Source organism: Crocodylus porosus, unplaced genomic scaffold, assembly GCF_001723895.1.
Source record: "Crocodylus porosus isolate Cpor-Errol unplaced genomic scaffold, CroPor_comp1, whole genome shotgun sequence".
NCBI classification, from domain to species: Eukaryota; Metazoa; Chordata; order Crocodylia; family Crocodylidae; genus Crocodylus; species Crocodylus porosus.
In genome coordinates this window covers 96,295,675-96,307,717 of record NW_017728886.1, presented here as the reverse complement: position 1 = coordinate 96,307,717, position 12,043 = coordinate 96,295,675, and the positions used below count along the sequence as shown (strand labels likewise).

Sequence of the window (12,043 nt, the reverse complement as noted above, 5' to 3'; positions counted from 1 at the left end):
GACGAGTGACTGCCATCAATCACAACCCTCTGGGTAGTTTCTCTTAAGACAAAAGCTAGTGATGCTGGACCCTTGGGATCTGCTTCATGGCTTCTTTATCCCACTCTCAGTTCAGGAAACATCAGGGTGCCTCTCAGTCCAACCAACATTATTCATAATCCTTATTCACTCACAGCATCTCAATTCCTCCCATATCAGAATCAAACCCTAAACAAGTAAGCCCATCTTCTCTTAATTTCAACTCCTAGGTTACAATGGGGCCACAGGAGAACATGAAGACACCTCCCAGCCAAGACAGGTGATAAGCACAAGAAGCACCCAGGTAAGTGACAAGGGTTCAGATAGTCCTAGGAATCGGTGTGGGGGAGAGGGTGCATGCACTGATAGGAGGCCTTAAATGCCTTTACACTAATGCTCAAAGTATGGGGAATAAGTAGGAGGAACTCGCTCTCTGGATAGCTAGTACAAACCCAGACATAGTAGGGCTCACTGAAACCTGGTGGGATTCAACCCACAATTGGGCAGTAAACATTAGGGGCTACAGACTATATAGGCAGGACAGAATGGGGAGGAAAGGTGGAGGTGTGGTGCTTACGTCAAAGAGCAATACATGTCCTTAAATAACAGGATGGGGTCAGAGGAGGGGCAGACTTAAGTGCCCTGGGTCAGAATACAGGGGGGTCACAGGGAAAGGGACTTAATGGTGGGGTCTACTACAGACCACCCAACCAGGGTGAAGAGTTGGACCAGGACTTCTCAGGTCAGCTCACGGAGGCAGTTAAGTCAAGAGGTGTGGTCGTCATGGGTGATCTAAACTACCCGGACGTTTGCTGGGAGGAGCAGTCAGCCAGGTCTGACTGCTCATGTAGGTTCCTTGCTGTGATACAAGACCTCCACCTAACCCAGCAGGTGCACAGTCCCACCAGGGGGAATGCCCTGCTGGACCTGGTCCTGGCCACAGGTGAGAACCTGGTGAGGGGACTCCAAGTCCTTGACCACCTGGGTGATTGATAGTGATCATTGCCTACTGGAATTTACCATCCAGCACAGGGTGTCAAGGACCTGCAGCAAGGCGGTAACCCTAGACTTCAAGAAGGCTGAATTCAATGAGTTGAGATTGATAGGAGAGGAATTGCAGTCCCGGAGAGTAGGGGAACTAGGTGTCCAAGATGAGTGATTATTCCTTAAGGAGATGATACTCCAAGCCCAAGGGGTGACAGTCCAAACATTAGTTAAAGGGGGCAAGAGGGCTCAAAAGCCCCCTTGGCTCACCAAAGGCATTCAGGAATGCCTGAAAGCCAAAAAGGAGGTGTACATCCAGTGGAAGGGAGGGGCTATCACTAAAGAGGATTATATTTCTATCACTCAAGTCTGTAGGGAGGCTGTTAGGAAGGCTAAGGCAGAGATGGAACTGGGGCTAGCAACAAGGATCAAGGACAACAAGAAGTCCTTTTTTAAATACATAGGGAGTAAAAAGAAGGCACCAGGTAACGTGGGGCATCTGTGGGATATGCTTGGCAATCAGGTGGTTGCACCAGATGAAAAAGCAGACCTTTTTAACAAATTCTTTGCCTCCATTTTTCTGAGCGTGGACATCTCCCCCACCGGGATTCAGGATGGACTCAGGAGAGACTCCGCAAAGCCTAGGGTCAGGAAGGACTGAGTTAAGGAACTACTGGAGGGGCTGGATGGGTTCAAATCAGCAGGTCCAGATGCTCTTCACCCCAGGGTGCTGAGGGAATTGGCAGGCATCATCACAAGGCCCCTGGCATGGCTTTACGAGTACTCATGGTGCTCTGGCCAGGTGCCAGAAGACTGGAAGAAGGCCAATGTGGTCCCCATTTTCAAAAAAAGGTAGGAGGGAGGACCCAGGCAACTATAGGCCTATTAGTCTTACTTCGGTTCTGGGGAAGCTCTTTGAGAAAATTATCAAGGCGCACATCTGTGAGGGACCAGCAGGGGTCTATGATCAGGTCACAGAATCATTGGACGTAAATGTGATGGTGGATGTAGTCTTTCTGGACTTCAGGAAGGCCTTTGACACTGTCTCCCACCCCATTCTCATTAAAAAGCTAGGCAACTGTGGCATTGATCCCTACACAGTCATATGGGTTGCAAATTGGCTAGGGGCTTGCACCTAGAGAGTGGTGGTGGATGGGTTATATTCAACCTGGAGGGATGTGGGCAGTGGAGTCCCCCAGGGCTCACTCCTCAGGCCTGTACTGTTCAATTTCTTTATTAGTGACTTGGACGAGGGGGTGAAAAGCATCCTGTTCAAATTCGCTGATGGCACTAAGATTTGGCGCGAGGTGGGCATGCTAGAAGGAAGGGACAGGATACAACTGGACTTGGACAGGTTATAGGGGTGGGCAAATGTGAATAGGATGGGATTCGATAATGACAACTGCAAGGTACTGTGCGTGGGCAGAAAGAACCAGCAGCATACCTATAGGCTGGGGAACTCAAAAGCATAGTGGCAGAAAGAAATCTTGGAGTCATTATCAATTCTAACATGAACATGGGCCTAACTGCACCTTGTCATGTATCCACAGATGCATCACAAGCAGGGCCAAGGAGGTGATCCTCCTCCTCTATGCGACACTGGTCAGGCCACAGTTGGAGTACTGCATCCAGTTCTGGGTGCTGCACTTCAGGAGGGATGTGGCCAGCACCGAGGGGGTCCAGAGGAGGGTCACTCACATGATCAGGGGCAGCAGGGCAGACCCCATGAGGAGAGTCTATGGGATCTGAACCACAAGAGAAGGCTGAGAGGGGCTCTAGTGGCCATCTATAAACTTACCGGGGAGACCAGAGGGGAATGGGAGAGACCCTGTTCCCCCGAGCACCTCCCGGAGTAACAAGGAATAACGGCCACAAGTTGATTGAGAGTAGGTTCAGGCTAGACATCAGGAGGCGCTACTTCACAGTCAGGGTGGCCAGGATCTGGAACCAGTTTCTAAGGGAAGTGATGCTGTCTCCTACCTTGGGGGTCTTTAAAAGGAGGCTTGATAATTACCTAGCTGGGGTCATATGAGCCTAAACTTACCGTGGGTCATATAAGCCCAGTATTCATTCCTGCCCAGGGCAGGGGCTTGGACTTGATGATCTGCTCAGGTCCCTTCTGACCCTACAACTATGAACCTATGAACAAGGCTCTCATATCTGGAGCCAACAAATATCTTCCAGAATCCCTGGCCAGTGTCTAGAGTTTTTGGGTTATTGATTATTAACCCTTTACAGTCTTTTAGCCAGCAAGGTGCTCAAGAGTTCTCCTTGACACTCTCACTGTAGGGAGAGAGGACGAGTTTCCTCCCTCTCCCTTGATGGATTCTATGTCCAATGAAACTCTTCTTAGCTTCTTCTTTAATCAGTCCAGTCTGGCCACCTTCCATGGGCTACGGCTGGTTCCCATCAAATATCTAATTGGTACACAACTATGTTGTTTCTTGACCCATCCTTTGTTCCATTCACTTCTCTCTATTTTACATTTTCAGGGCCATGCTCATACTCCTGGACAGGAGCTGGCTGGCTGGCTCCTTTCCTATGCTCCCTCCAGGGACTTGGGCAGTGTCTTGCTCTATCAGTGGCTTGCCTGCAGCTGCACGTTGTGACCCAGTTATTACACTTTAAATCCCCTTCTTCCAGGGCTAGTCTAAACTCTTGGAGGGTATGGTATGGATTCCCAACTCCCTCCCCCTTTCTACATGGGTGGCCACTTTTCTATCAGTCTGTAATGGCAATCAGCATCTCTAAGGCCTCAGCATTCCCTTCCCAGCAGCAGCAGCAGCAAAGGCAGTCCTCTAGACTTCTCAGCAATGATCAGCCCACACTTCTGCTTGGGTTCCAGATATGGCTCCCAGTTTGCTCCTTTCCAGGGGACTCCTCTTCTTCTGCCTCCCACCATCCTTTTTCTCCCAGCAGCCTGAAACTCCTGGGGTCTTCTGGGATTCCACTTCCCCCCTGCTGAACTGGGAGATGCTGGTTTAAAGGGCCCATGTCCAAGGTGGTGACTCTTTGCCACCAGACTTCCAGGCTGGGCTTGCCAGCAGAGGCAAGTGTAGTGGGGCCAGAACCCAGCTCCCTGCTATATGTTGATACCCAAGAAGTAAATTTTGGAGCCAGGTGAGAAAACATTTATAATATGCTGCTACATTGAAACTAGGCTCAATCTCTAAATTCATCTTTAGTGGGACTATTTCTAATATTAAAAATCTCTGACCAGCTTCACATCTCTACCATTTTAACAGTTAACTTAGAAACTCCACCAGAAATATTTCCTGTATTTTTTACATCTGAAAAACAGGGAAAGGAAATATTCAGATTTAGATCAATTATTGGATCAAGGTTCCACTCTAAACAACACAGCCAGGTAACCAGACTTTATACAGTAGAAAACCATGTGTAACAGAATGTCTTGACCAGCCCTGTACAATTATCAGGCCCCAAAAGAAATTGGTCAATTGTTTCCTAAAATGGGCCAAGAAAGAATCTGTAAGGAGACTGCTGGAGGAAGATAGCCTCCTGTGATAAACCCTTAAGTAGGGGGAACAGGGAAGGATTTTCTGGGTATAAAAGATGGGCAGGGAGATCATTGCATTTGTTGTTTTGCCCAAATTTTATTTAGAAACAAGTCTGTACAAATAAGAGATTTGAATCCAATGAAGACCTTCTTGGGCTGGAGGACGTAGGCCAGCCACCTTACGTAAATACAAGTAGTTAGTACATCCAGAAATGTCCTTTTTGGTGGGCATGCAACTATTTTTTTCTATTCCTCACAAAAAAGTGTCATTTATGACACTGAATATTCATGTGATAACTAGGGAATGAAATTGAAGCTACCTAATAAACATATATTTTAACAAAGAAAAGGGTCTCTACAATCATTAATTGCTTCTCACAATCCCCTCTTCAATATGTATACAGTATGCTTATTTTACAGACTAGTCAAGTGAGACCCAGAGGTGAAGTACTTGTCAATGCCAAGCAGAAAATGAGAAGGACTGAAATTAAGGAGTCCTGAGTTCTAGATCCTCAGCCATATCCCTTGACTTAGACCCCCATCAAACAAACAATTATGTGTATTCTTAACAACATTGAATAGCTCAGTTCACTTAACTGAATCTACACAGGTATGGAAATGGATGGGCAGGATGGGCTTGATAGCAAGGTTAGTGTCTTTTCTTATCCACCAAAGAGCACAAATTTAGTCACTCTGGGCACTTCATTAAATGATTTTCAAGCAATAATATGCTTAGAAGAACAGGAAGAAAGGATAAGTCGGCTTATAAGAATGGGATCAAGGATTCAATCCTGAGCAAGCATACATTATGTTTGCAATGTGCGTTGATATTATTAGATGGAAGGAGATCACAGAAGAACAGATTATTATTGCTACTACTCAACTATGTGGGCCTAATGCATTTACCTGCAGGACTATGTCCCTTTCATTCCGTGTGATGTTAACACTGTGTGGCTGTCCATTTGCCATGCTTCTGTGGTCCACATCAATATTGTATGGCTCTCTTGTGCCTCCCAGGTTGTATCGAATCTGTAGGTTACCTGTTGAAAGAAACATGTCCAAATTTTAGTTATTTTTACCTTTATGCACTGGCACTTCTCGTTTTTATATTAATTTTCACATATGATGCCTAACACCATTAAAATTTAAAGCCGTCTGTCTACAGACATGCAGCAAGGCTGCTCCAACACAATGTAATTACAATGCGTCAGAGCAGACTCCATTTATTGAGGCTGTTGGAGCCTGGTAATTACCATGGTCCAGCAGACTCCAGTGACTCATGTATCAGCATCGCTGTGCTGAAAAATGGCAGTGGAGATGCTTTAACTAGAGTTCATTTGATGAACTTTAGTTAAAGTGCCTCTGTTACCATTTTTAAGCATAGGGACGCTGATACACATGACACTCCAGGCACTTTAATTAGGGTGACTCCAAGAGTTACTCTAGAGTCACTCTAATTAAAGTGCACCCCTCCCCACTCCTGGGTTTATAGCATGTCTATAAATACCCTAGATAACTCATGGAGTTGAGCTCTGCTGCAGGAGAATTTAAAGAAGAAATTCCAGTGCTGGAGAATTTAAAGTTACAGGCCTGTGAATCATTTACAAAATGCAAGTGCCAGTTTACAAAGTATAACACAAACCAGCATCCAAAAAAACCAAAACAAAACTTGACCCCCCCCCCCCGAGCAGTTGTAAACAATTCAACTAAGAAAACCCAACCAAACAAGTCAGAGTTATTCCTGGAACGTTATGCCTCAATAAAATTCATTCAGGTTAAAGAACAGCATAGGGAATAAGGTTTATATGGCATGGGGAATAAGGTTTCTATGAATAAAAGAATGATACTTTTGCAATAAAACCTGAATTAGAACAGATTAGTGTTGATATTATATGTAAACACTAGAGATTTTCTTACGATCCTAATTAGTTGTTAACATTTTTGGGGGTTTGATATTGTTGCCGGCACAAGGTGCCCGAGGGAGGCAACAATTGGGTTCGTTGCCCAGTGTGTCGTGCCAATAAACACACTGGGGGGAGAAGTAGACAGAGTTTATTTGAGCTCAAGTAAAAGGCGCAGGGAGACTGCATGGTCTCAAATCCCACACCCCTAGCCCTGCAACAGTGTATATTTGTATCCTGGCCACTAGCTGCCCCCCGTTTCCCTCCTCCCTTCTCTCTCTGAGCGGTGCCCTTGCATTCCACAGATAACAGTTTTTAGGGAGTTTCAGCTTGCTTGCTACTCATCCTGTTTTCCAGTATTACAGGAGGTTACAAAAGTTCAAAGAAAGGGTTACAAAGGTTCGGGGGGTGGGGAGGGGGCTCTGGCTCGCCTGGGCCTAGAGCAGAGGGGCTTCGAGTTACCTAGGGTTATGCCAGTGACACCAACAATATATTTCAACAAAAAAGATTCCAGAACTCCAGTTTGTCTGATCAGGTCTCCTACTAAATTGGTATTTTAAGCATGAACATAGATGAACTGATTTTCAGAAGTGCTAAGCAAACAGCCACTTCCATTAAAAATGCTTCCAGCTCATGATGCTAGAAGCTTAACAATCTGGACAATTAGGCAACATATTTAGGTGCCTAATGGTGAAGTTACACATTATGCTTAGACCATGCTAAATCTGCAAATTGTTAAGCAGTGTTAAAGTTAAAACATGCTGTGAGCAGTCACACATTAAGGGTGTAGCAGCATTTAAAAAATGGTCCCAGCTGAAAGAATGGGAAGGGCTGCCCAGCAGACAGACAGAGTTTGTCCCAGCAGGGACTCTGTAGGCTCTGAGGGCAAGTGAAGCTGTTTTGGAGGCAGCCCTGTTGGAAGTGGGAGGGGTGACGTAACCCCAGCAAAGTTTTGAAATAGAGCTGTTAGCAAAAGCCAGGGAAGGGCTCTGGGCTGGGATTGGCTGAGAGGCTTGGATAAAAGCGGGGAGTAGGTTTCCCATGGAGAGAGAACAAGAGAGAGAAATTCCAGTGCTGGGGCTAAGGGACAGGCTGGAGACAGAGTCTCAACCCAGTGGTCCCTCAGAGACCCCCTAGGAGTGCCTTGCGGAGCAGCAGAAAAGGCTGCCACAGGATGAGATACAGTATCCAGTTCCTCCCTCCAGCCCAGGAGCCTGTGGAGGCAGGATCAGAGAGGGGTTGATCGTGTGGTGACTCCAAGCCAGAAAAGACCCGCCTGCAGCCTGGTGACCGGCTGGGTGAGGATAGCAGAGCCGGGGGAGGAGGGGGAACTACGGGAGTCTGCCTTGTTTTCCTTGATGGGTGAGGGGCTCCAGGGGCAGGCAAAGCCCAGGGTGGGATTGTGTTTGCTGGGCTGTGAGGCTGTGCGGGACAGGAGAGTTGCTACAGCGTAGCAGCTCAGACACTGCTCCCTGCTGAGCTGGGGAAGGGGGTCAAAAGCAGGGGAAGGCTGTCTTGCAGGGACTGCAGAGGAGAAGCCACCGCCTGATGCCCAGAGATCCTTGCTGCCCGGAGACCCCAGGAGCATGGAGATGGACACCAGCACTAGGGAGCGTCCACAGAACACGTGGACACAGACAGGGACACAGACAGTTCCGCTCCCTGAGACGCCCTGCCAGGGGCAGTGCACATGGGATCCCCAGTACACCGTGTGCAAGTGAGAGACTGTGTAAATAAGTTCTTGAGGGTTTATTAGTGGGTTTATCAATGTTTTTATTTAATAGTTATTCAGTATGTTGCAAATAATTAAATCTTGTAAATATTTTGAGAATTGCTGTGAGGGTGTAAGGGGTGGCTCTCTGCTCAGGGGCACTGCAGCAGCTTCCTGGGGGGCTGGGCAGGGCTACTGGCTACCGGGTACCCCAGGATCCCACTATTCAGGTGAGGGCGCGTGTAATGTCATGCCTAGGGTTACAAGGGTTAATACTCTTTCTTGCCTCAATAGCTCATAAGTGCTACTAGGGCTGAGTACAGACAGTGAAAAAGCCCAAGGCTGAATTAATTCAGTCTTTGTGGGTTAGTCTAAGCTGCAAAGATTGAACCAATAAGCAAGTGAGTAGACATTCACTTCTGTTTCAGAAAATGCAGCCACATGCAAGCCAGAAGCCGGGGGGCCCTAGACCACAGCTGTCTCGCATGTAGCCAGCATGGGCTGTTTGTTTGCTTCCTCTTCTTGCTGCCCCTGAGGTCCCTGTGATTTGCAGTCCAGACTCACAATGGCAGGACTCTGCAGGGTTGCTCATCACTCCCTGTTCCTGTTTCCAGGTGCCTCTGGGATTTGTAGTCCACAGTCACAGATAGCACTAAGTAAGCAGGGTAGGGAAGCTCTGTACTTGGGGGCAGAGAAGTTTAACCCCTGCCTCCATGGCCCCAGACCCCAGCAGGGGTTTGCCTGGGGCAGGGCAGTGAGCCAGTCCTCACTGCTTCAGTTAAGGAGCAGAGGGGTGGGACCAGCCATGCTCTCAAGAGCAGACAGCACAGCACAGCCCAGGGCTCCAAATGCTGGGATGCTGAGGGATTCTGATTTAACTTGAACCAGGAAGGGGCCTGGGCCAGAAGTTTCATAAACTGGTTTGACATGCATCAGTTAAATCTGATACTACATTCAACCAAGTTTATTTTAAACCAGCTTCAGCCATTTTGAAACTGGTTCATGTACATTGAATTTCAATTCTATTATAGGTTTAAACCAGTTTCTGATCACTTAAACCAGTTTATGTGTAACTTCTGTCCCTAACCTCGAGGGTCGGCAAGCAGGGGCATGGCTAGGAGCCACTACACCTGGACTCTATCTTTGCTCTGTTTGGGGGAGGGGGAGGGGCTAGGAGTGGTGAATTCTAGGATGCTGGTGGACAGCTAAACGTTTGTTTCATCTCTATGGACCAGACTGAAGTTAGTCTTAAATTGAGCTGGGTATTATGGCTCAGAGTTAATTCTGAGACACTTTGAAGGCTCTTAACATGAGTTAATGAGTTTCAGCATACAGATGCTCATGGTTTAAATACCCTTAGTATGGTCTAGGTGGAAAGAGCATCTTCACCCTAACAGTTAGTTTAGGAGCCTGACTTTAAGAAAACCTATCTTGAAAATCTTGACGATATTGTTCTAATCCTGTATTTAAATTTAATCTTTTGTTTGAAAGTATTAATAAGTACTGATTAGTTAATCTGTAAAGAAGGAAATACAATAATATGTATGCCCCCAAGGCTGAAATCTGCAACAGGAGCAAACTCATGTGCCAAGTGCTCGCAGGCTCACAGCTTCATCTTTCACTGCATTCATCTGCAATATATAACAAACTAATTTTTGTTTAAAGGGAAGAGAAGTAAACAACAGCAGAGAGCATCAGAAAGCTATAAACATATAAGCAATTAACCACCACAAATTGCCTCTATGAGATGGATGTTATCATCATGCTTCTTGTAAGGAACATGATGCACATGAAATTTAGGGACCTGCCCAAAGTCACTAACCAAATCAGAGACAGAGCCAGGTACAGAATCCAAAAACTCTGGCTTCTACATCAATGCTGTAACCACAAGCCTCTCTTTAATTATGTTTCTATAATGTAGTATTTTTAGGTATTTCTATTTGTGGCTATTGGTTCAAATTTTATTTTCGTTCAAATTTTATTTTCATTAAGTGCAGTGGGAGTTGGACCAGACCTGTTAGGGAAATTGATGATGAAAAGTGAAGGGGAGAGAAAAACATGTTGTGCATAACACATTTTGATCTAACGTCACGACTTTAAAGACCTCTTCCTTATCTTGGGATATCACCTCTGTAGTTCAAATTTGCTTTGGTTTTTCTTATCAATCTAGTCTATGGGCTGGACTTTCTATTTTGCTACACCAAGTTTTGCTGGTGTAAAGAACTGGGCCTTGTACATACTTTGCAATTGTAGGGATGAAGGGATATTCTTATTAGCTTATGGCTTTGCTGATCACGTACTATATTGTATATATTTCTCCCTTCAATGGTGAAAAACCAGAACAACTACTTACCAGATGGCTTGACAAGCACTGCCATGTAGTCCAGGCTGTAAGAACTGATGTACAGGAGGACACAGGGGGATTTTGTGGTACTGAAGCTGAAACTTAGCTCCTCTGCTTTCAAATTGATGTCTGGCACAGTAGCCTCAGTGTCTGTAGAGCTCAATAGAGTTCGACTGGCTAAGTCTTTTGCAGTGGTCCCTGGGGATGGAAAACTGTACCTGAGCCACATCCCCTCTTCAAAAAATGCTCCAACATCTTGAAAAAAAAATGATAGAGAGAAGGGAAAAAGACAAGCAATTGTCTGAGATAAGCCTTGAAAAACAGCACCAATAAATAGGAATATTAATAGAATTATTATCAAGTTGAATCAGTACCTATTTATATACCTGTCAAGTTATTTACTCACCTCCAACAATACACTTTGCAAGCACTAACATTTTTTTCTTGGAGAAGACTTCTGCATTTTAAAGATGGGTAAGTGAATGTACAGACAGGCAAAGTTATTCATTCAAGATCACACACAGAACACCAGTAGCAGAACTAGGCATTGACCCTATTGTCCCATGCCTCAGATTATGATCTGTGAGCAGAAGACTATCTTTCCATTTGTGCCCATGAAATCCTTATGATTTATAATGTTTAGAAAGGGCAGACAAAAGGTCAAGCCATTAAATAAATGCTACATGCAAATAAGGGAAAGAATAAGCAGCCAGAACAAAATTTGAATGGAGAGTTGGAAAATTTTGTGGTTCTGTGAAATAAGGAGATCAAAGAATCTCAAGCACTTCAGTATTAAAATGGATTTGCATTGAACCCTGGAAGACTATTTACTTCTGGATCAATTCTACATTTGAACAGGTAATGGGGCTTTACCATTATTAACTACTGTGAAACATTGTGTGAGGGAAGCACGGTGGAGGGGGATGGAAGGAAACTCTTTTACTTGTGCAACTGAGTGCAGGCAGGCATAATGGGAATGTTTGTGGAGCTGAACATTGCCACAGGTGATCAGTATTCCAAATAGATATGAGTTGGTTGGATGGGCATACAGTTAGGATCTGTTAAAATCCAGAGATTCAACATTAGCTGAAGTGTGCACAGTACTTTTTTCTACATGTTTTCCTCTTGTTTGTGCCTTGGACACATGCTTGTGCCCTTTGAGAGCAAAATACCTCTTCCCTTGGGCACTATACTTTCACACACTTCTCAGTCAGGCTTTGGTTCTGAAAGCCAGAATTTAGTCCCATGACCTATCGTATTTGATAAGTGACACATACATCAATAAAATCTAAAAGATCAAAGATTACTATATCAATTAATTTTAGAGGCAGGCCTTTGTGAAAGTTCATTTTCAGAAGAAAATGTTGTCTCTGGCCTATTTTAACTAGTACCGTGTTTCCCCGAAAATAAGACATACCCATAAAATAAGCCGTAGCAGGATTTCTGCGTATTTGCGCAATATAAGCCATACCCCGAAAATAAGACATAGTGATAGGCGTGGCTAAGCGTACCGGCGCGAAGCAGTAAATAAGACGGGCAGCCCTTCTCATTTGCCCCATCGTGACAGC

At 45.4% G+C, this 12,043-nt stretch overlaps 1 protein-coding gene across 1 annotated transcript in view; it reads right to left on the bottom strand.

Annotated features, from left to right (window-relative positions):
• Positions 1-12,043, bottom strand: part of CNTNAP2 (contactin associated protein-like 2) — a 1,403,431-nt gene that overhangs the window by 134,903 nt on the left and 1,256,485 nt on the right. The window contains exons 20-21 of the mRNA XM_019535795.1: positions 10,485-10,730; positions 5,426-5,559 (exon numbers count right to left, since the gene is read on the bottom strand). Of these exons, the coding sequence (XP_019391340.1) occupies positions 5,426-5,559; positions 10,485-10,730 (380 nt within the window). The remainder of the gene's footprint in view (positions 1-5,425; positions 5,560-10,484; positions 10,731-12,043) is intronic.